The sequence below is a fragment of the Rattus norvegicus genome, chromosome 3 (assembly GCF_021556685.1).
Source record: "Rattus norvegicus strain SHRSP/BbbUtx chromosome 3, alternate assembly SHRSP_T2T, whole genome shotgun sequence".
Taxonomy (NCBI): Eukaryota; Metazoa; Chordata; class Mammalia; order Rodentia; family Muridae; genus Rattus; species Rattus norvegicus.
Genome location: NC_141536.1, coordinates 27,213,736 through 27,236,368, shown reverse-complemented (window position 1 = coordinate 27,236,368; position 22,633 = coordinate 27,213,736). Strand labels below are relative to the sequence as shown.

At 39.3% G+C, this 22,633-nt stretch overlaps 1 protein-coding gene across 9 annotated transcripts in view; it reads right to left on the bottom strand.

Moving 5' to 3' along the window:
• Arhgap15 (Rho GTPase activating protein 15) overlaps positions 1 to 22,090 on the bottom strand; it is a 604,300-nt gene extending 582,210 nt beyond the window's left edge. For 8 of the 9 annotated variants that reach the window (XR_015682721.1, XR_015682718.1, NM_001429793.1 and 5 more), the window contains exon 1: positions 22,024 to 22,090. Coding sequence is in view for 5 of the 9 variants with exons in the window: in NM_001429793.1 (NP_001416722.1) it covers positions 22,024 to 22,034 (11 nt within the window). In the remaining 4 variants the exon portion in view is untranslated. The remainder of the gene's footprint in view (positions 1 to 22,023) is intronic. The other variant, NM_001013917.1, reaches the window with a different exon arrangement.
• Between the last annotated feature and the right edge of the window lie 543 nt (positions 22,091 to 22,633).

Below are 22,633 nucleotides of genomic sequence, written 5' to 3'. Positions count from 1 at the left end.
CTAACACAAATACTGCTGAAAATTAGTCTTTTCACATAGGAGACAAACTGAGAAATAGCCTACCCTAGAATCCAAGTCTACTGTACCCCCTTCTGTTCAGTTTAGAGAACTCTGCTATTCTTGGTTTGTTTACTTCTGTCATGGACTATGGAAGTGTGAATGTAGTAGCAAGTTGAACGCTTGCAAAAGAACTTCCCTTGTTAAAGAGTAGAGAAAGGCTGAAAGTGTTGACCTTGCAAAAGATCTTTCTAGAAGCCCAGGAGAGTAAAATGAGGAAAGAATATTGACCAGTCCACAGTGTTTAAATTGAACTTTGAGAACTGAGTTTTCATCTTCTATCTTGAAAATCCCCCAATATCTCATATTCCTCGCACATGTTAGGATGTTTCCAGCTCTGTCTGGGCTAAGTAACTGAAGGTCTTCGTGCTTTTATCTTTAGCACCTTTGGTCCCTTCCATTGCTTTGTCAATTATCTTATATCTGGAAACTTTGAGAAAGGTGGATCCTCCATCTAAACTGGTGTAGTTTTGGAGTTTGAGGAGTTCCCGGAGCCTCCCTCAGCTAGAAAATGGAGCTAATGAGGGCTAGAAACCTACCCCTAAGAGGAGTCCGGTTCACAGAACAGTGTGGTAATCTTTATTAGTTTATCTATGTTTCTGTTCCAATTTGGAGAACGCATTAACACTTAAAATTTGAAAAGTACATACAAGTAAAATTGTATGGACTGAGCAGGCTCTCTCTCTTTATGTATATATACATGTATATATGCAAATATATATGCATTCATTAACATTTTTGAGAAAATAGGCTATGAATTTGAAGGAGATCAGGGAGGAAATGTTGGCAGGAGAAAGGAGGAGAGAAATGTGTTATAATCTCAGAAATAAAATAATAAAATATCCTAGTATGGGGATTTATTTAAAGCGTTTGGGTAATTCTGAAGATTCTGTGTGGCTTTACTTGCTTAACTCCTTTGCTATGACCCTTCTGAGATGCAGAGAATCTCATCTACACGATGAAGTGGTTATGCATACACACTCTGTGTATATTGCCCACAATATGTACTGGGGAAGCCTGTGCATGTATGTTTGAGTGTTCTCTCTCTGTCTCTCTCTGTCTCCCTCTCCCTCTCCCTGTGCCTCTGTCTCTCTGACTTTCTCTCTCTCTCTCTCTCTCTCTCTCTCTCTCCCTCCCTCTCTCTCTCTTTCTCTCTCCTCCTCTCCCTCTCCTCCTCTCCCTCTCCCTCTCCCTCTCCCTCTCCCTCTCCCTCTCCCTCTCCCTCTCCCTCTCTCCTCCCTCTCCCTCTCCCTCCCATCCTCCCTCTCTGTCTCTCTTCCTCTCCCTCTCTCCTCCCTCTCCCTCTCCCTCCCTCCCTTCATCATCTTCCCCCCCTCTCTGTGTGTGTGTGTGTGTGTATGTGTGTGTGTGTGTGTGTGTGTGTGTGTACTAGTTTGGACACACACATTGCATTAGTGTTTAGATATTGCTATTATAACTACCCTCGCATGAGTCACGAGAGCCTCTCGTATCCTCTAGAACAGTACATCTACACACATGTAGATATCAGGTGATACCCAATAACATGGAGTCTATATGGTGTGATTTAAAATGCCAGTTGAAAAATATATTTTCTATTACTCAGTTAAGTTAAACTTTTGAAGTCATATTTTAATGATTTTAAAATGTTTTGGAGAGAGTTGGCAGCAGAAGAAAATTTATTCTTTCTAGTTAAGAAAATGAACCCAGTCATGAAATCTAGACAGACAAAACAAACTTAAATGAAAAGCTATATATAAACGGATGGTTTCTCAAAAGATAATTCAATGTTTTAACCAATCCTTAAAGATTTTAAGATGTCTTAAATGTACAAAAGTTAGTTAGTGACTCTTGTTCCTTCTGTGACACCTGCTCCTGCTTTCATAGGAACAGCTATAAATTAACAAGAGGTGGAAAAGACAGCCAGTCAGCCAACCAGATTCAGCCCACAGACATATGGTGTTGGGCCTGAACAATGTTTTAAAATGTTTGAAATCAATTTCCAATTGAAAATGAGAGCTAATGTTTATTTTTTTAAAGATAATTGAAAAAATAGGAAAAAAAAACTTGCGTATCTTCCCTTGAAAAAACTCATTAGTGTAGGCAAAGTCATCCAGGTTGCCTGACAGAAGTCAGCTGGATGAGGGCTCCTTTTCTACCCTTTAGAGAGGATACATGTCTCTGTGGTCCCCAGGTTTGCTTCTATGGGCTGTCTGGTGTGGAAGTGTTTTTGATGAGGACACCTGACATCAGTATACATAGAAGTATTCATCCCTTATCTGCTGTGCATTGAGCAGAGTTGCGGCTGTGCATTAAGTCTACATACGTTTTTATATTCTGTCAATTCAGGCAAGTAAGTTAGTTGTGAGGTGTGGTGTTTGCAGGACAGCCTCAGAACGAGTTTTGTCAGACATTACTTCTCACAGTCTTCTCAGTGAGATTCCTGCCATACAGTAAGTGTGTTGTGCTCTATCCTATTGCAAAGTGATTTCTCCTTTTGTCTCTTCCCTTGCCCTGGCCTCTTTTACTGTTCCTATTATATTCAGACAGATATCAGTATCCTGACTTTTCCTTTGCTGTTCTCCATTTAAGGTATGTCTAATCTGCCCAATTAACTGCGGTCTCCTTAAAGGCAGACAGTGTAGCCAATGTTGCCCTGTATAATGCTGCTTGACAGATGCTTGATGCCTGTCTGCAATTCCATGCCACACATTCTACCAGCACCATGGGCAAGTTCAAGTTCAGGTTTGTGAATGGTTGTGACTCCTGGTTGGTGCAGAGGATCATTGCGCTATTGTAGTTCGCCTCTGCTTCCTACTTATAAGAGCCAAATGCACCCATGATTGTGTAACAGTGAAAGGAAGCCAGAACAATTACTTCATCTCAATTTCTCCACATCTATGCTATTATTTGTACTCTTTTACACATCTGCCACACAGACTTCTATCTGGGCTTCTTATGCCCCACTACTATGTACCCATCCCATTGCTAATCCTAAATCCCATTTCCTGAAGCCACATGGCTGGTCAACCTTTTGTCAAGCAGCCACAGGAACTTCACAGCTGCTGCCAGTGTTACCTCAGCTCTTGAGTCCCCTAACTAAACACGGTGCTCTCATCGGCATCCTGTATTAGTGTATGCCATTTTGCAATAGGACTGGTATGTCCACCTAATCTCGATAATAGAACACTGAGAAGGTTTAGCCAGGGAAGAACTGAAACAAGACAAAATAAACTTGTCAACAACTGCTATATTGTAGCTCACATTTTCCTTTCTCAATTGTTTTTCCTCAGACACATTGCTGTGGTCACATCCAACCTGCCTCAGGTCATGCATTTTAACACCGGATAAAACTAAAAGTTGTATAAACTAAAAGTTGGTAAAGAGAATTCTATACTATTTTCTCATCCATGTCTTAATTTTTCTATGCTCACTCTAATTTCAGTTCCCAGGATCAGTGACCGGCTACTACTTTTCTTAAAGGTAAGAGTCCTTTAAAATTAAATTCTATTTCTAGCAAAAGCCTGCTTTGAGCTTTCTGAAGTAACAGTTCTCTATCAACCAAATCAAACAAAAGAGGAATGAACCCATTTTCCTCTTCCTGTACAATCAGACTATACTCCCACATACAGCTGTATGACGGAAATGAAACTAGTAGCAACGAATTGCTCAGGAAGGTTTCACAATTTATAACGGTACTTAGAACTCAAGTAGAACAAACGTATGCTACTTTTATCTTTAGATAAGAGTAAAGAGAAGGCAAAGAAAACCACAGATTCAAGTAATAATCTAATGGCTACTGTTGCTGTCACTCACACACCCAACCTTTAGATTTTGACTCTATTCCATATGCTAGGCACGTTTTAAACATAAGTTTTCCTTATGTTTTTGTTCTTCTGAGGAAGCTTACTATTTTACAGAAGAGGAAACACAGGCTCAGGAAGATTAAGTAACTGAAAAATTATAGTTTTGAAATGCAGGTTTGAAATGTGTGTGTGTGTGTGTGCGTGCGTGCGTGCGCGCGCATGCACACATGTGTGCATGTATGCTTGTGTCTGATCCTCATGGAAACCTGGATGTAAAAAGGCTTATGTAGTAAGTGACTGAGCCAGATGCCTTCCAAGGCATGTTTACAGCAACCTGCTTCCTTGAAGCAGGCCAGACTGCTAAGGATTCTACCACATCCCAACAGTGCCATTAGCTGAGGAGAAAATTATTTGGGGGGTGGGGGGAGATTTAAGATCTAAACTGTAACAGCAAATCACAGATGTAGCTTATAAAATTCTTGTAGCCCATTTGGAGGAGTCTTGTGAATTTTATTTGGTCCTCTATTTCAGAATTTAACTATATAAACATATAATAAATACAAAAGTATAAGTAGATTTGTCATTGTTCATACTAAATCTTTGAAATCCATGCCAGCTGTGTTTCTATAGTTAGTTGTGGCTGGTTACTATCACATGTGGCCTCCAATTTGAAGGTCCGAGACTAGTACAGAGTCCAGAGGATCAGAGGAAAATGTATATAGAGAGACATCAATGTAGCGGAACCTCCCATTTTAAAAACTGCACTAAGCCATACAGCACATGCGGAGAGCAATCAACAAGTGTGCACAGATGGAGACATAACTTTAACCAAGTAGAATTCTACTGGAAGCTTCTAGAACCTAGGGAGTGGTATCATGATACAGTTTGCAACTTCAACACTTAGGAGAAAGAGGGCTGTGAAGGACTAGTTTCAGGCTAGCCTAATCCAGGCTATACCATCTAAAACAAGAACCTATTAACAAAATAGACAGAAATGAAAAAAAGTCAGAATTGTTTGACTGAATTGTGCCACTGAACTGACTTGAGAACCAACACATAACATAATGTAAAGGCTATAGGCTTCACATTACCCTGAACTACCGAGAAACCATGATTCAATTATGAAGTAGTTCTGCATTTTCGAATACTTAACTGTTTAACTTTGATACTTTATCTTTAAAATGGAATTAGTAGTGTGTTTATATAATTTTGGTGGATACTACATATTATTCAGGTTTATTTAAAAAACTTGAAAAATCATAGCTGTGATGATGATCATTAAGAACAATCATACTTTAATGTTCAGTGCTTCTTTAAGTTTTTTGAGAATCAAGAGGTACTACATAATTCTGGGAGCACCATAATACTCTACACAGATACTCCTTTCTTGAATTCCTTCCTGTAGGAAGACCGTCAAAAGCTGGTGTAATTTAGAGGAAAGTTTCTTGGTTTTACAGTATACCAAGTGGAAAGATGAATGTTGATTGCACAGCTCCATTTCCTTCAAGTATGAAAATGAAGTTAAAGCAGAAAGATAAAAGATCAGAGACGCCCTTCTGGTTTCCATCTGCACCCAGAGCTGACCCTGTGCCACATGTCTCTATGCCCAGATCCTGCTGGGAAAGAGTTGGTCTCACAAGAGTGCAGACACATCCTAGAGCACAGGTAAGATCACCACTACTGCTCAAAGGGACCTGCCTGGAGCCCTCTGGACATGGGAACCAAGGAGCAGTCTGTAATAGGACATCTCCATTTTCTGTCTATGAGCCAAACCAGTGCCACGGCTCTCTGTTCTCAAATACTTCTGGGAAAGAACTGGTCCCTGCTGACAGAGACATACCAAGGTCAAGCCACTGTCACAGACAGCAAGACCAGCTAATACCAGATGGCAAGAGTCAAGTGAAATAATCTGATCAACAGAAACCAAAGTCATTTGGGATCTTCAGAACCCAGTTCTTCCAACACAGCAAGTCATAAATGCCCCAACACACCAGAAAAGCAAGATTCTGATTTAAAATCACATCTCATGATGATGTTAGAGGACTTTAAGAAATACATAAATAACTCCCTTAAAGACATATGGACAACCCAGGTAAATGGGTAAAAGCCCTTAAAGGGGAAACACAAAAATCCCTTAAAGAATTAGAGGAAAACACAACCAAACAGGTAAAGGAATTGAACAAAACCATCCAGGATCTAAAAATGGAAATAGAAACAATAAAGAAAGCACAAAGGGAGACAATCCTGGGAGGAAATAGAAAACCTAGAGAAAGTATCAGGAGTCATAAATGTAAGCATCACCAACAGAATACAAGAGATAGAAGAGAGAATCTCAGGGACAGAAGATTCCATAGAAAACATTGACACAACTGTCAAATAAAAGGCAAAACACAAAAAGATACTAACCTGAAACATCCACGAAGTCCAAGACACAATGAGAGATTAAACCTAAGGATACCTCAATGAAAACTTGGTAGGTATAGAAGAGAGCGAAGATTCCCAACTTAAAGGGCCAGTAAATATTTTTGAGAAAATTATAGGCGAAAACTTTCCTAACCTAAAGAAAGAGATGCCCATAAGCATACAAGAAACCTACAGAACTCTAAATAGATTGGACTAGTAAAGAAATTCCTCTCATCATTTAACAGTCAAAATACCAAATGCACCAAACAAAGAAAGAATATTAAAAGCATATAATATATAAAGAGAGACCTATCAGAAGTACACAAGACTTCTTAAAAGAGACTATGAAAGCCAGAAGATCCTGAACAGATGTCATACAGACCTTAAGAGAACAAAAATGCCAGCCCAGGCTACTATGACCAGTGAAACTCTCAATTAACATAGATGGAGAAACCAAGATATTCCATGACAAAACCAAATTTACACCATATATTTTCACAGATCCAGACTTACAAAGGATAATAGATGGAAAACTCCAACACAACGAGGGAAACAACACCATAGATAAAGCAAAACAGTAATTTTCTTTCAACTAATCCAAAAGAAGATAGCCACACAAACAAGATTCCATCTCTAACAACAAAAGTAACAGAAAACAGCAATTATTGGTCCCTAATTTCTCTCAATCTCAATGGACTCAATTCCCCAATAAAGAGACATAGACCACCAGACTGGATAATGAGGACCCAGTGTTTTGCTGCATATGAAATGCACAGCAGTGATAAAGACAGATACTTCCTCAGAGTAAAAGGCTATGAGAGGGGCTGGGGATTTAGCTCAGTGGTAGAGCGCTTACCTAGGAAGCGCAAGGCCCTGGGTTCGGTCCCCAGCTCCGAAAAAAAGAACCAAAAAAAAAAAAAAAAGGCTATGAGAAAGTTTCCAAGCAAATGGTCCTAAGAAACAACATGTAGTAGCCATTCTAATAACAAATAAAATCTACTTACAACCAAAAGTTATCAAAAAAAGAAGAAAAAAATAAGGCAGGACACTTCATACTCATCAAAGGAAAAATCCACCAAGATGAGCCCTCAATTCTGAATATCTAGGTTCCAACTGCAAGGGTACCTACATTCATAAAAGAAATTTTACTAAAGTTCAAAGCACACACTGTACCTCACACAATAATATCAATGGACAGATTATGGAAACAGAAATTAAACAGAGACATAGAGAAACTTATAGAAGTTATGAACCAATTGGATTTAACAGATATTTATAGAACATTTTATCTTAAAACAAAAGAAAATACCTTCTTCTCAGCACCTCATGGTACCTTCTCCACAATTGACCAAATAATCGGTCACAAAACAAGCCTCAACAAATACAAGAAGATTGAAATAATCCCCAGCATTCTATGGACAAAGGTTGGTTTTCAATAAAAACAAAAAAACTCAGAATGCCCACATACACGCTGAACATTGCTCTACTCAATGATAACTTGGTCAAGGAAGAAATTAAAGTCTTTTTAGAATTTAGTGATAATGAAGGCACAACATATCCAAACTTATGGAACACAATGAAAGCAGTGGTAAGAGGAAAATCCATAGCTCTGGGTGCCTCCAAAAGAAACTGGAGAGAGCATACCCTAGAAGCTTGACAGTACTTCTAAAAGCTCTAGAACAAAAAATAAGTAAATACACCCATGAGGAGTGGAAGGCAGGAAATAATCAAACTCAGGACTGAAATCAGCCAAGGAGAAACAAAAAAAGAACTATACAAAGAATCAACAAAACCAGGAGCTGACTCTTTGAGAAAATCAGCAAGTTAGATAAACCCTTAGCCAGACTAGCCAGAGGACATAAAGAAAGTATCAAAATTAACAAAATCAGAAATGGAAAGGGGGACAACAAAAGAAATTGGGGAAAATCCAAAAAATAAATAAATAAATAAATATCATCAGAAAAGCCTATATTCAGCAAAACTAGAAAATCTGGATGAAATGGACAATTTTTTAGACAGATATCAGGTACCAAAGTTAAATCAAGATCAGATAAATGATATAAAGTCCCATAACTCATAAAGAAACAGAAGCAGTCATTAAAAGTCTCTCAACTGAAAAGAAGCCCAGGACCAGATGGTTCTAGTGCTGAGTTCTATCAGAACTTCATAGAAGACCTAATACCAATACTCTGTAAACTATTCCACAAAATAGAAACAGAAGGAACAATACCCAATTCCTTCTATGAATCCGTAATTCTGCTTATACCTAAACCACACATAGACCCAACAAAGAAAGAGAACTTCAGATCAATTTCCCTTTTGAATATTGACCCAAAAATACCCAATAAAATCCTCGCATACTGAATCCAGGAGCACATCAAAACGATCGATCATCCATCATGATCCAGTAGACTTCATCAAGTAGATAGGGATGTAGAAATGGTTCAATATATGGAAATCCGTTAACATAATCCACTATATAAACAAATTTAAAGAAAAAACCACATGATCATCTCATTAGATGCTGAGAAAGCATTTGACAAAATATAACACCCCATGATGGTAAAAGTCTTGGAAAGATCAGGAATTCAAGACCCATACCTAGACATAGTAAAAAGCAATATACAGCAAACCAGTAGCCAACATCAATCTAAACTGAGAGAAACTTGAAGCAATCTCACTAAAATCAAGGACTAGATAAGGCTTCTCACTCCCTTCCTACTTATTCAACATAGTACTTGAACTTCTAGCCAGAGCAATCAGACAACAAAAGGAGGTCAAAAGGATACAAATTGTGAAGGAGGAAGTCAAAATATTACTATTTGCAGATGATATGACCCCAAAATTTCCACCAGAGAACTACTAAACTTGATAAACAACTTCAGCAAAGTGGATGGGTATAAAATTAACTCAAACAAATGAGTAGCCTTCCTCTACTCAAAGGATTAACAGGCTGAGAAAGAAATTAGGGAAAAGACACCCTTCACAATAGTCCCAAATAATATAAAATACCTCGGTGTGTCTCTAACCAAGCAAATGAAAGATCTGTATGACAAGAACCTTGAGTATCTGATGAAAGAAATTGAAGATCTTAGATGGAAAGATCTCCCATGCACATGGATTTGCAGGATTATTATTTTACTATATTATAGTAAAAATGACTATCTCTTGCTGAAAGCAATCTACACATTCAATGCAATCCCCCATCAAAATTCCAACTCATTTTTTGTTAGACTGAGCAATTTGCAAATTCATTAGGAAAACAAAAAACCCAGGATAGCAAAAACTATTCTGAAAAATAAAAGAACTTCTGGGGAAATCACCATCCCTGACCTCCAGCTGTATTACAAAGCAGTAGTGATAAGAAATGTATGATATTTGTACAGAGATAGGCAGGTAGATCAATGGAACAGAAATGAAGACCCAGTAATAAACCCACACCTATAGTCACTTGATCTTTGACAAAGGAGCTAAAGCCACCCAGAGGAAAAAAAGACAACATTTTCAACAAATGGTGCTAGTTTAACTGGTAGTCAGCATGTAGAAGAATGCAAATCAATCCATTCTTATTGCCTTATACAAAGCTCAAGTCCAAGTGGATCAAAGACCTGTATATAAAACAAGATACACTGAAACTAATACAAGAGAAAGCAGGAAAAAGGCTGGAACCTATTGGCACAAGGGAAAATTTCCTGAACAAAACACCAATGGCTTATGCTCTAAGATCAACAATCGACAAATGGGACCTCATAAATAGCAAAGCTTCTGTAATGCAAAGGACACTGTCAGTAGGACAAAACAGCAACCAACAGATTGGAAAAAGATCTTTACCAGTCCTACATACAATAGAGGACTTATATCCAATATATACAAAGAACTCAAGAAGTTAGACTCTAGAGAGTCAAAAAAAAAACCTTTTAAAAAATGGGCTACAGAGCTAAACAATTCTCAACTGAGGAATTTTGAATGGCAAGAAGCAACTAAAGAAACGTTCACCATCTTTAGTCATCAGGGAAATACAAATCAAAACAACCCTTAAATTCCACCTCACACCAGTCAGAATGGTTAAGATCAAAAACTCAGGTAACAGCAGACTCTGGTATGGATATGGAGAAAGAGGAACACTCCTCCAGTTTTGATGGGATTGGAACCTGGTACAACCACTCTGGAAATCAGTCTGGAGGTTCCTCAGAAAATTGAACATTCTACTACCTGAGGACCCAGCTATACCTCTCTTGGGCATATACCCAAAAGATGCCCCAATATATAAAAAAGACACGTGCTCCACTATGTTCATAGCAGCCTTATTTATAATAGCCAGAAGCTGGAAAGAACCCAGATGCCCTTCAACAGAGCAATGGATACAGAAAATCTGGTACATTTACACAATGGAATACTATTCAGCTATTAAAAACAATGACTTCATGAAATTCTTAGGCTAATGGATGGAACTAGAAAATAACATTTGGAGTGAGATAACCCAATCACAAAAGAACATACATGCTATGCACTCACCAATAAGTGGATATTAACCCCAAGACTTGGAATACCCAAGAAACAAGTCACAAATTGTAGGATGATGTCATTATGCAAGTGAAGGCAGGTACAAGATAGAATGAGGTCTGTCATTGGACCAGAAGGTAGGATGGGTGGGAGAAAAGTTTTAGAGAGGAGGAGGAGACTGCAGTGAGAGGGGGAGAAGCATGGAGTCAGATATTAAGATTTCTCTCTGCACATTTACAGGTTGTTAAGAATATTCTTATGGGATGGATGTGTACAGGGCTTTGTATGTCTACGTGGGCAATTATATATTATCAATTGGATCAGAGGTTATTGTGTTGCATGTTCTTTCCTGTGGTGATTTAATTGAATTCAAGAAAGTATGTGGTGGTTGGAGACACTGGGCTGCCATGGAATTGGGATGTGTGTGTCTGGTATGGTAGCAACCTGCCTTGGGAACTAAATAGGTAGAGAAATTGTTGTCAGGCTCAGAGAGAAGTGATTGGCATGTGATATGGGATAGAGGAAAGCGAGTGAGATGCTTTGCTGACTGAGATGAAGATATCTACCAGATATCTTGGAGCATTATAGTGCCAGACCTCGTGTAGGATAAAAGATAGAATTCTTTATAATTGTATTGCAATAACAAATCACACAAAGTTCAAAAAGAAGGAAGACCAAAGTGTGGATATTTCAGACCTTCTTAGAAGGAGGAACAAAAATACTCAGAATAGAAAATGTGGAGACAAAGTATGGAGTGGAGACTGAATAAAAGGCCAAGACTGCCACAGATGGGGATCCATTCCATATACCTACTCCAAATCCAGACAAACATGCCAAGAAGTGCATGCTGACAGGAGCCTGATATAGCTGTCTCCTGAGAGGCTCTGCTAGAGCCTGACAAATACAGAGGTGGATGCTCACAGCCAAACATTGAACTGAACACAGGGTCCCCAATGGAGGAGTTCGAGAAAGGACTGAAGTAGCTGAAGGGGTTTGCAACCCCATAAGAGCAAAAATATCAACCAACCTGGCCTCCCAGAGCTACCAGGGACCAAACCATCATCCCAAGAGAACACAGGGATGGAACTATGGCTCCATCTGCAGAGGATGGCCTCGTTGGGTACCAATCCTAGGAGAGGCCCTCGGTCCTGCCAGTGCTCGATGCCCTAGCGTAGGGGAATGCCAGGATGGGGAGATTGGAGTGATTGGATGGATGTGTGAGGGAGTACCCTCATAGAAGCAGGGGGAGGGGTTATGAGATAGTGGGTTTCTGGAGGGGAAACTGGGAAAGGGGATAACATTTAAAATGTAAATAAAAAATATTCAATAAAAGAAAAAAAAAGAGCAGAGATGGAAGTCTCCCTGAACTGAACACATATGCCCTGGCCATTCTTTCCTCATGAGGTTTCACAGCCAAGGCCTTGTTTGTAACAAGGTAATAACTAGCTAGCAACTTGGAAAACATAAGGCTCTTGAAAGATTTTCAGACATTAATCTATAGCAAACATAAAACATTCCATTAAAATCCCTTTCATAAAAAGGCTTAAAATTATATAATAAAAGTTTGGGGTATTTTCTAGCAGTTTGTTAGTATTTTTCAAGGAGTTTTATGTTCTGAGTCTCAAAAGGACTGTTACATACAACTTGGAACCTGCAGCCTGACATAGATGATGTGGCACCAATAATCAATCATAGGGTCTGTCAGTGATAATTATTGTAATATATTTATAATTTCCCTTCTAAATTCTTCTGATTTTTAGAACCTGAAAAAGTCACAAGTCTTCAGAATTCTTTCCCTGCCTCTATAGCCCATGGTCAACTTCTGTAGAATCCATTCTTTCACTAGGAAAATTGTGTTCGATGCTTATTATAAGCAGATACCCCTACAGGTTTTAAGTAGTTGGCAATATAAAGATATGTGAGGTATATTGAAAATACACATGGAATAGATGAAAAATAATAAACTTCAGCCTGTAAGTGCAAAGAAAAGCAGACTAATGAGGTCCACAGTGTGATGCAAACTACGACAGGGGACCGCATGTAATTTGAACTACAGTAGTAATACTTAGGCAAGAACTGCCTTGTCTACGTCTTCACAATGTCACTTTAGCTATTCCTTGGGAAAGTCAGGGAGGAGCGTTTAAGCCTGCTGCAATGAGGGTGGTAGAAATGGCAAAAAGTGCGGAGTTGAAGACAAAACGTGCATCAGATTACCCTCTGCTTTGCTCTAATTCTCTCCTACAAAGTGTAGATCTATCAGCTAAAATCCAAGTAACAAATCAGTATTTTATGAGTATAAATACACAGATACAGTCAAAATAGATTCCTTTAAATAATAATGATTTTTAAGATAGTGTGTTTTAAAATGTAATGGAAGGGGTTTATTTATCACATATTATTTTTCTAACTTTTTTTTTCTTTTTTTGTCATTAAGGTTAGTAAGATACCGTTCCCTCAAAATGTAGCCAATCATATACCATAGCAACAAATTCATTTGTAGGCCAAAAATTCAACCCAAAAGGCTATAGAAATTCCAAACTCTTCAACTCTGTGAGTTAAGGAAAATGTATACAAATAAGCAACCGCCCAGGCTTCAGTTGATTAGAGAGTTCAGTGGTGGTTTGAATGTGAATGGCCTCCATAGGCTCATATATCCGAACATGTGTCATCTCCCAGACTCCAAGCTCCCACCCTAACCGCCTTTAATAGATAGAAGTGTTTGGGGAGAGCTAGGAGGTGATGCCTGGTGACAGGGGGTGTGTCTCTAGGGGTGGACTTTGAGGTTTTTAAAAGCCCTTCTCAATCCCAGGCAGTTCTGTCTGTCTGTCTCTGACTCTGGCTCTCACTCTTGCTCTGTCCTTCTTTCTAAGCCTCATGGCTATCCTTTCAACATGCAAACACTCAGCTACTCTCCCAGCACAATGCTGCCTGCTTGCCTAGTACTCTGTCATGATGGCGTGAGCTCACTCTGAAACTATAAGCAAGCACTAAGTTAAATGCTTTATTTTAGACCTAGCTTTTGCCATGCTGTCTTTTCAGGAATAGAACCGTAAGAATGAATTGATTGGTGTGGTTTTGTCTAAAACTTCATGGCATCTCATATTTTAATGTATCCATTTCTCAGAGTTTTGGGGTAGGAAAACCATTATACCAAAACACAGTAATTTTTTTAAAATAAGTCATATATTAGGAGAGCCGTCAATGAAATAAAGAGCATGGGAGAAGCTCCGTGGAGTTCCTAGAATTTCCTTACAGCTCAGGGAGTAGAATGAGTTTAGAGGAAATCGAAGGAAGAAGGAGGGGTACTGAGCAGAATTCTAGGTTGCTCCAGGTAGACAAAGATGGTGCAATAATTATGGATAATGAAAGGAGAAGAGTATCGTTGAGTTGAGGGACAGTGGCAGTGCTTAAGTGACTACTTTGATATTGTAATTGAAAGACTCTCTCTCTCCTCTCTCTCTCTCTCTCTCTCTCTCTCTCTCTCTGTGTGTGTGTGTGTGTGAGAGAGAGAGAGAGAGAGAGAGAGAGAGACAGAGAGACAGAGAGACAGAGAGACAGAGAGACAGAGAGAGAGAGAGAGAGGGGTGGTGCATGATCCCCAGTAGGAGTGTAGAGGTGTTCAGACAACTTTCTGATGCTGGTTCTCACTTTCCACCTTGTTTTTTGTTTTTTTTTTTTTAAGGTGGAGTTTCTCTTTGTCTCTGCCTCACTGTGTACTTTAGGCTAGCAGACCCATGGAGTTCTGGGTGATTCTCCCATTTCAACCTCATTAAAATTATAGATCCATTGTTACTGCATCCTGTTTTTGACCTGGGTTCTGAGGGTTGGAATTTAAATGTGCAGATTTCTCTAGCAAGCTGTGAACCATTGCGTTCTTATAGCTAGCTCAAGGGGCTGCTTTGATATGGTTATTTTGACTTGTCATGGACATTCGTGGAGAGGGGATGGACAGTCAATTGCATTTACAGTTTTAGTGCTATGAACAAAGGCTTTTGTCTTAAGATCTAATTAGTATATAGATAGGATTTAAAGTCACAGAACTTAAAGATTACCTAGAAAGAAACATTTAGGACAAAACGAAGATCACATCCCAGGACTGATCTAAATGATTTCAATGTTAAAAGATCTGAAAGGTGGGCTAAAGTCCATAAAATCTACTAAGAGCGATCATCTACCCAATTAGTCAGAAGGAAAATAGATCAGGACACCCTGGGAAATCAAAATGGAAGTTAGTAAAGAACAAGAGGGGTCTGCAGCAACAATAAGTGCATATTGAAGTATGTGCAGTGTATGCAGTGTGCACGGAGTGTAGAGTATCTGTAGTATGTGCAGTGTATACAGTACGTGAAGCATGTTTACTGTGCACAGTGTATGCACTGTATGCTGCGTGTTCAGTGTTGCAGTGTGTGCAGTATTGTAGTATGTGCAGTGTGGGTGGAGTGTACAGTATCTGTAGTATGTGCAGTGTGGGCAGTGTGTGCAACGTGAGCAGGATGTGTAGAATGTTCAGTATTTCAGTATGTACACCATGTGTCATACGTTCAGTACGTGCAATGTGTGTGGTGTGTGCAGTGTGTGTGGTGTATGCAGTGTGCGCAGTGAGGCATGTACAGCTCATGTGCAATGTACAGTATGTGCAATATTACTGTGTGCACGGTGTGTGCAGTATTGCAGCTCAGAGACTGGATCAAATGGAAGTGCAATGGCCACTGTATGAAGCAAATGAAGAGCCTTCGGGTTTTATCTGTAGTATGTGCTTTAATGCTCATGAGAAATTAAGTTTATACACATAAGTTTATGTTCGTACTCTTACACTTGTTTGTCTCTTCACTATTTAAAGTCTCCATTGCCTGGAACACATATCTAACATTTCGTTTCACTAATAATGCTCAACACTTTACGGGATATAATTTTGAAGCTCAAATTAATTATAGACTTGAATTCAACGGGTATTGTCTAATAAAATAGAAAAACCTACTGATTAATAGACAATTCGATCTGGATGAGATAACCAGCCTTGACAAAATAGGAATGTCCGTTGGAATGGGTTTCCGGGAATGTCTGTGTGCGGTTATCCTGAGTATATTCAACCTGATATGGGAAAACCCATCTTAATTGTTGGGGGAATATTACCTGGTCAGAAGATCCTGGGCTACATAAGAAGGTAAATGCGCTCAGTACTAGAAACCACTCATTCATTCATTTGCTCTCTGACTCTTTGCTGTGGGCACAATGTTACTTGCTGTCTCAAGCTCCTGACGCTGTGACTTCCCCTACAATGATGGTCTGTAACAGTGAGCCCTGAGCTGAAATAAACCTTTTCTCTGTAAGTTACCTTCCTCAGAGCGTTTCATCATAGCAATAGGGATAAGGACACTGAGAATGGTGGTACACGGTGCATTTTCAGCACAGATGAGGGTGAGATAAGAGGGCCAACATAAGTTAGGGGCCAACTCGACCTACATGGGGGAGTTTGCCATGGGCTACACGAAAACTTTGAGGTTTGCCTTGGCTATGTGGTAAAACCGTGTCTAAGAATCTTTTTTTTTAAAGAATAAAAACCTACAATTGTATTGTGTTATCGACTAGGGTCGTTTTTTTAATAAAATGTTCCATCTGGTTTTTGGCACCTGGAAGTACTCACTGTCATCAGATGAGCTTCCAACTGTTTCAGGGAAGACAGAAACTAGGAAGCATGAATTCCCTCAACTTCCTCTCCTCATTTCATCTTATCTATATCCAATTCATCTACATTCAAACTCATTAAAGCCTGCTTCCTTCTGTTTAAGGTTATTTATCTACTTGAGCTAGTGATTACACCCATCTGTCTCTAGCTCCTTTGAGACCTGTTGGGTTTCTGGATGTATTGTTTTATTTGCATTCTTTCTCTTTCTTTGAGCATTCACAGTGCAAACTTCCCCCTCCACAGTCTTTACAAAGGTTTGCTTCATGGATGCTACGCTAGCCCTGGTTTCTTACTTTCTTCAAGGTCTCACGGCAGGGCTGGAGTGCCAGCAATTGTTTGTTTGTTTGTTTTAATTACATAGTCCAGAACAAGCACCCTTCTTTACAGTGAAAACAGACAGAACTTTTTAAAACAAGTGTGTCCTCATTCATAATAGCAGAAATAGCACACAAAACTAACCAGGTCAAGACACAGTTTTGTCAGTTGGTGAAACGTGAAAAGGTGGAGCGTGTAGTCTATTTGCTGCGGTTCCTCCTGATTGCAGAGGCTGAAGCAGCCAGAGGCATTCTCTCTGCAGCTTCTCCTCTTACTCTCATGACGTGTGTATTGGAGCCCCAAAAGTTACAAGGGCATGAAGAATGGTTTACAGCCACTACCAAAAGCACTCCATTAGTCTTACATATGTATTTCTAAGAATTCATTCTGTACGAAAAACCACACAAAAATTCATTATTCCACAGATAATTGAAAATGATGGCCACTATGACTCTTATAAGAAAATCATGATTTAATATAATATGTTTGTATAGACTATTATACTGTCATAAAATAAGGTATTAGAGGGTTTTGAAATTAATTCTTTTATCATTGATAAATTTTTAAAAAATCAATGTTGGAGAAGTGTGTGAAGTTATGCCTCAAAGTGAGCACACACATGTGAGCATTTAAAATATATGCTTTTTACAGGAAGAGCCTAAGGAGTATAAATCGGAACAAAAAAGGCTGGGTAAGGTCAGAGCGAATGATGTAGGCCAAAAGGTGACTGTGAACATGGTTTACTCTGAAAATCTCCTTTGACGTGTAATCATCTCAATAAGTCATCTAAAGATGGCCATGAAAAGGAAAGTATTTGTAAAGTGCAGCCTGGCCAAGAGCCCCTGGTGCCTGGGCAGGGAAGCTGGGAGTGTGCCTTGTCACTGAGTTCTGCCTGTCTGCAAATTTCAAGGAGTACAGCACTCAACAATGAGAAAAATTGGAGAAGCAGACTAATGCTCGCACAAGGAAACCCACGAGCTGCCAGTGTGGCATCTTCAGCAGGGACACTGCCATTCACAGCTCCTGTCATCTCTGAGTTGCTGTGCTCAAGAGGTGGATACCAGGTGTGTGCCAGGTGCATGCCAGCTGCATGCCAGGTGCATTCCCTGATGGTCCTGCCATCCCTCGGCCCTCCCCTTCCATTGCATCACTTTTCAGCAAACCTGAACCCTTCATTCCTGCTTTGAGATTCTCTGCCATTGACCATGTTTGCAAAGTTTGACATTCATTTCCTGTTCTTTAGAAACCCAACATATGCCCTCCTTGAAATTTCCCTGAATTATCTGACAGGAAAGATCAAAAGGTGTATTTACTAGGCACAAAGTTTTTCTAGTTTCCATGGCCTGGCAAATGGCAATAACAGCAAAATTTTGAATGGGTTTCTGAGTCCAGACTGAACATGCTCTGTACCTTTTTGTGGTGATTAATATGCTTAATTTGCATTGTGATATGATAACATTCTTGAACACTGACTGTTCTTGCAGAGGACCTGGGTTCTATTCCTAGGATTCACACGACAGATCACAACTGTCTGTAACTCTAGTTCCAGGGGATCTGATACCCTCTTTTGGCCTCTGTAGCATGGCTGTCCCATGATGTGCAGGCCTACACACAGGCAGAACTCTTATACACATAAAATAGAAGCAGACAAACCATTCAATATATGATAACTTTTGTCCTAGACTATAAACCTCACAATGTTCAGAGGACATAAATGGCTGTTGAAAATATTTTCAATTCAGTTTCCTGCAAACTCTTATTTTACTCAAACCTCTCTTTAATGTATTTTGGTCTAATTTTACCTTTGGAGAAGTTTGGAGCAATACTTTCAGATACAACCATTTGTGACACTGGAGTGAGGTCCTGTGGTTTTGAAAAGCACAATGACCCCTCTGGGAAAGTGCTTTCCTTCCTGCTTCAGGAGAGTATTTCTGTCTGAGAAAGCCCATGTGCTACTGGTGTGGACTCATTGGCTGATATAGGAACCACATTTCAATTCCAGGGCTCTGGTGTCTGATCCAAGTGAATGAAGTCAGACACAAACCTCAGGTCTTACCGTGGTAATGACAAAAGTATTGTTTTGCCCTCAGGTTTGTAGAAAGGATGACACTAACTTGAAGCTCTGCCGTTGAGTCAGTAAGAATTTCTGCGGACCATTTATAGAAGGTATAAAGACCTAATCCTGAGAGTCCTGGATCCAGCTATTCCTGACCTTGTGTTCTGTGGGTGTTGTGAGACAAGCACTATCACACTACCCCTACTAGCTTTGCGTCATCAGCAACAAAACAATTTTATCTGCTATCAGGTAAGATTCATAAAGATTGTAAGTTTATTTCCTACTTTTGTCATAGAACATGTATTTCACATTATAAAGTTAATGCTATCCAAATAGTTCGTTTCTGAGCATTAAAGACTTACACACACACACACACACACACACACACACACACACACACACACACACATCTTTAGTCAGGGCAGACAGTTCAGTAGGTAAAGTCCTTATTGCCCGAGCTTGAAGATCAGAGTTTAAATCCCCAGATTCCACATTAAAAACTCACAAACAGTGGCCTGTGCTTGTAATCTCTGTACTGGGAAGGCAGAGATGGGAGGACGCCCAGAGTTCTCAGAAGATCCAGTCTAGCTTAATCAGAGAGCTACACGGTCACTGAGATACGTGGTTGAGAAGAATTAAGGAGGACATATGGGTTTTGGCCTACCCACAAATATAAACATGAGTAAGCATGCACAGACACACACATATGTGTGCACCTTCACAAGCACACGTGCATGTACACATACGCCACGCACATTCACTCACAAAAATCTACCTTTACCTCATGCCAAGTATTTTGTGTATAAAAACACCAACATTTTTTAAAGCAGAGGTTTTTCCACTACAGAGGTTTTTCATTAGCTGTAAAAAAGCGTTTATAGAGACGAGTACATCTCTGAGGTAGAGCCTCCTTAGATAGTTTCAGAAATTCCATCTTTAAATATCACAGATTGGACCGAGGGTAGCAAGACACTCTGTCCTGAACTATTTACAACTGGATATCATGCACAGTTTCTTTAAACAAGGCTGGACACTTCCAACATCTCAATGATCACCTGGATCCTGCTATCTGGGAGATCATTTTAGAGCTAAGCTGGGGGAGCAGGGAAGGCCTGGCGAGGACATCAAGACCATGTAACCTTCCTTCAAAGTACAAGGCTGCTTGCCTGAGAGTCCCTGTGTTCTGTGTCATGGGATAGGTAAACTGTGGGATTCTAGATCAGACACCAATGGAACACCAATGACAGAGGGTCAAAAATTAGCAAAGGGAGGGCATACAGGAAAGCCTTTTCTCCTTTCTGAACTTGGCTGGTCCCAAGTAAAAAGCATGGTATTCTTTTACCTGCTCTGCAGAGCTGAGCTTGAAAATAAACTTCTCTGCCTTGCTTCATTTCACTAAAACTTGCCTAGCTGCTCAGCATACACAAGGGCAGAATGATCTGGAATAACAGACTTGCAATCAAGCCCCTTAAGATTTGGTCTGAATAGTGCAGAGTCTGTGCACCATTGCTTTGCACAACAGGTCTGAAGTCATCAGTTTAGGTATCCTCACTTGCTGCTTTGTCTACGTCCCTCCCAAACTGTCTTCACTTGTCCTTCACTTCATACAGACACCATAAAACATGTGACATTAACATGATCTGCAAAAACACTTATTAAGAATAATTAGGTTTTCAATCACGTTAAATACTTTAAACTTTAATGGCCTTTTCCTTACTTCAGATGCTTGCCTGAACATTTCTTTTTTGCTAGAGTGTGGGTTCTGTCACCTCTGTTCTTTTTATAATACAATGAAATCAGCAATAGCATATCAACAAAAATTATCTGAAGAATACATCTCAGGAAGTCTCAGAAGCACAATATTGAAGACAGATTTAAATACTGCTTTCCATGGTAAGGAAACACAACAAATTGAAATTCTAATCAGAATATCAAAGCAAGTATATATTACCAAGATCTTCTGACATGTTAACAATAAAAAGTATTGGATACCACGTCCCTAATCTCTATTTTTTCCGTAATCATTTTAACAGTCAACAAGTAGCTAGCTTCAGTATGGACAATCAAAGAGTGCTTAAAATGCATATTGCCATGAGTGTGTCAGCCTGCTGAATAATTTCCTACAAAAGTGTCTATGTCAAAAATATGTATAAGTATCTTTCAATAGAACACAATAAAAGAAAAAGATTGTTGCCACTTATCAACCCTGTAACCATTTTTAATAACCCCCCTAGATCTGCATTGTGGGATTTCACTTCTTTATCCGATAGCATAATAAAATAATATTAGGGACAAGGGGTCCATATCATGTGCTTTTATTACATTTTTTCAAAACTCTCCAGTTAGATTTGTTTAAGTATTTGTCTTAGATTAGCAACAGTTTGATGATATCTTTTCCCACGTTACAATGCACGGAGACATCCGGCACAATATCTGTGGCTAAGAAAAGCTCTTGATGGTTTACAATGAACGAATCCTTCTCATTTCAAAGGTTTATTATTTCAGAACACTTCAAAATACAGTTACCTTAAACAACAAAAGGATGCCTTCCAGCAAGGCCTCTTCCCAGAAACAACTGCCAGTGAAATCAGGTGAAACGTTTGTTTTAAACATTAAATGTCTATTTATGAATTAGAAAATTAGCCTGATTTTATTCAATTCAACATATAAATGTTAGGGGAAATACTCAGCTGTGACAGAGTTTATCTTTTTATGTGATACAATTTTCCTGCTTCTTAATGGATATTTTATCAGGCTGTGTTTGAGAACCTTCCTATACAGCTCTTTACATAATGCCTGAGAGTGAGTATTTTCCACAGTGATATTTAAGAGGCCATTTCCTATTGGTATTTATAGTGGCCTTTTTCTCTTGTTACCTGAATTTCAAATTATGCAAGTTTTTGAATAGCTATCAGTTAAGTCTCATCTCTTTTATGAACAGTTACTTTTAAAAGCACTTTCAATCTAGAACTTTTCTATACTCAGTCTTCAACATTTTAGTGTAAAATCATAAACAAAGATACTAGCATAGCATTTCCACAAAGGAACTATGAATTTGTTGGATGCAGTTATGAAAAACATACACTTTGCTTCGGTGAAGGAACAAGCTGCTGTTTGGCTCCCAGGTAAGAGCTGTACATTCTGTAGAAAGGATTACACATCCATACCAGCAGAACTTTCAAGTAGCCAACACACAATACGATCTTAAGGTTACATACCTTTTCTCCATGATGACTTGCTATGAAAACTGCCATCCACTCCTTTTAGTGACTCTTTCAACAAAACGGAAAAGAGTAAGGTCACGTGTCCTATGGGGAGGCCTGTGATAGTTGCTGCTTAATTTCAGTACTTGAGAAAAAAAAAGGCGGGGGGAGAGGGGGAGCAGAGACTTTAAAAAACAACCCACTTCCTGGGTACATACAGTTAACCACATTATTTCCCTTAGAGTTTGCCTTACACAGTCAGTCAACAATATCATTAGTTATCAATATTGTAATCAGTTTCCAAGTGTCATATATTTATACGGGGTGCATCAAGTTTAATCTAAAGGAGAAAATGAGATTAAAATTTTAGCCACTGAGTTGGGTTGGGTCAGGGGAGGAACTGGCTGTCAAGAAGAGTGGAAACTTCCTCTTTCTCTGTCTTCTAGTAAGGCCTTAAAACCAGTCTCCTGGGTTAGCTTTTGCATGTTCATGCTACCAGAAAGCACTACATATCAATTGGGAAACCAAGACCTCGGCTCTATCCCAGTGCTGGTCCTTGCCACACTTGTGGCTCGACATACAAGAGCCTACTTCGATTAAGTGCAGAGGCATCAGAACTTTAGAG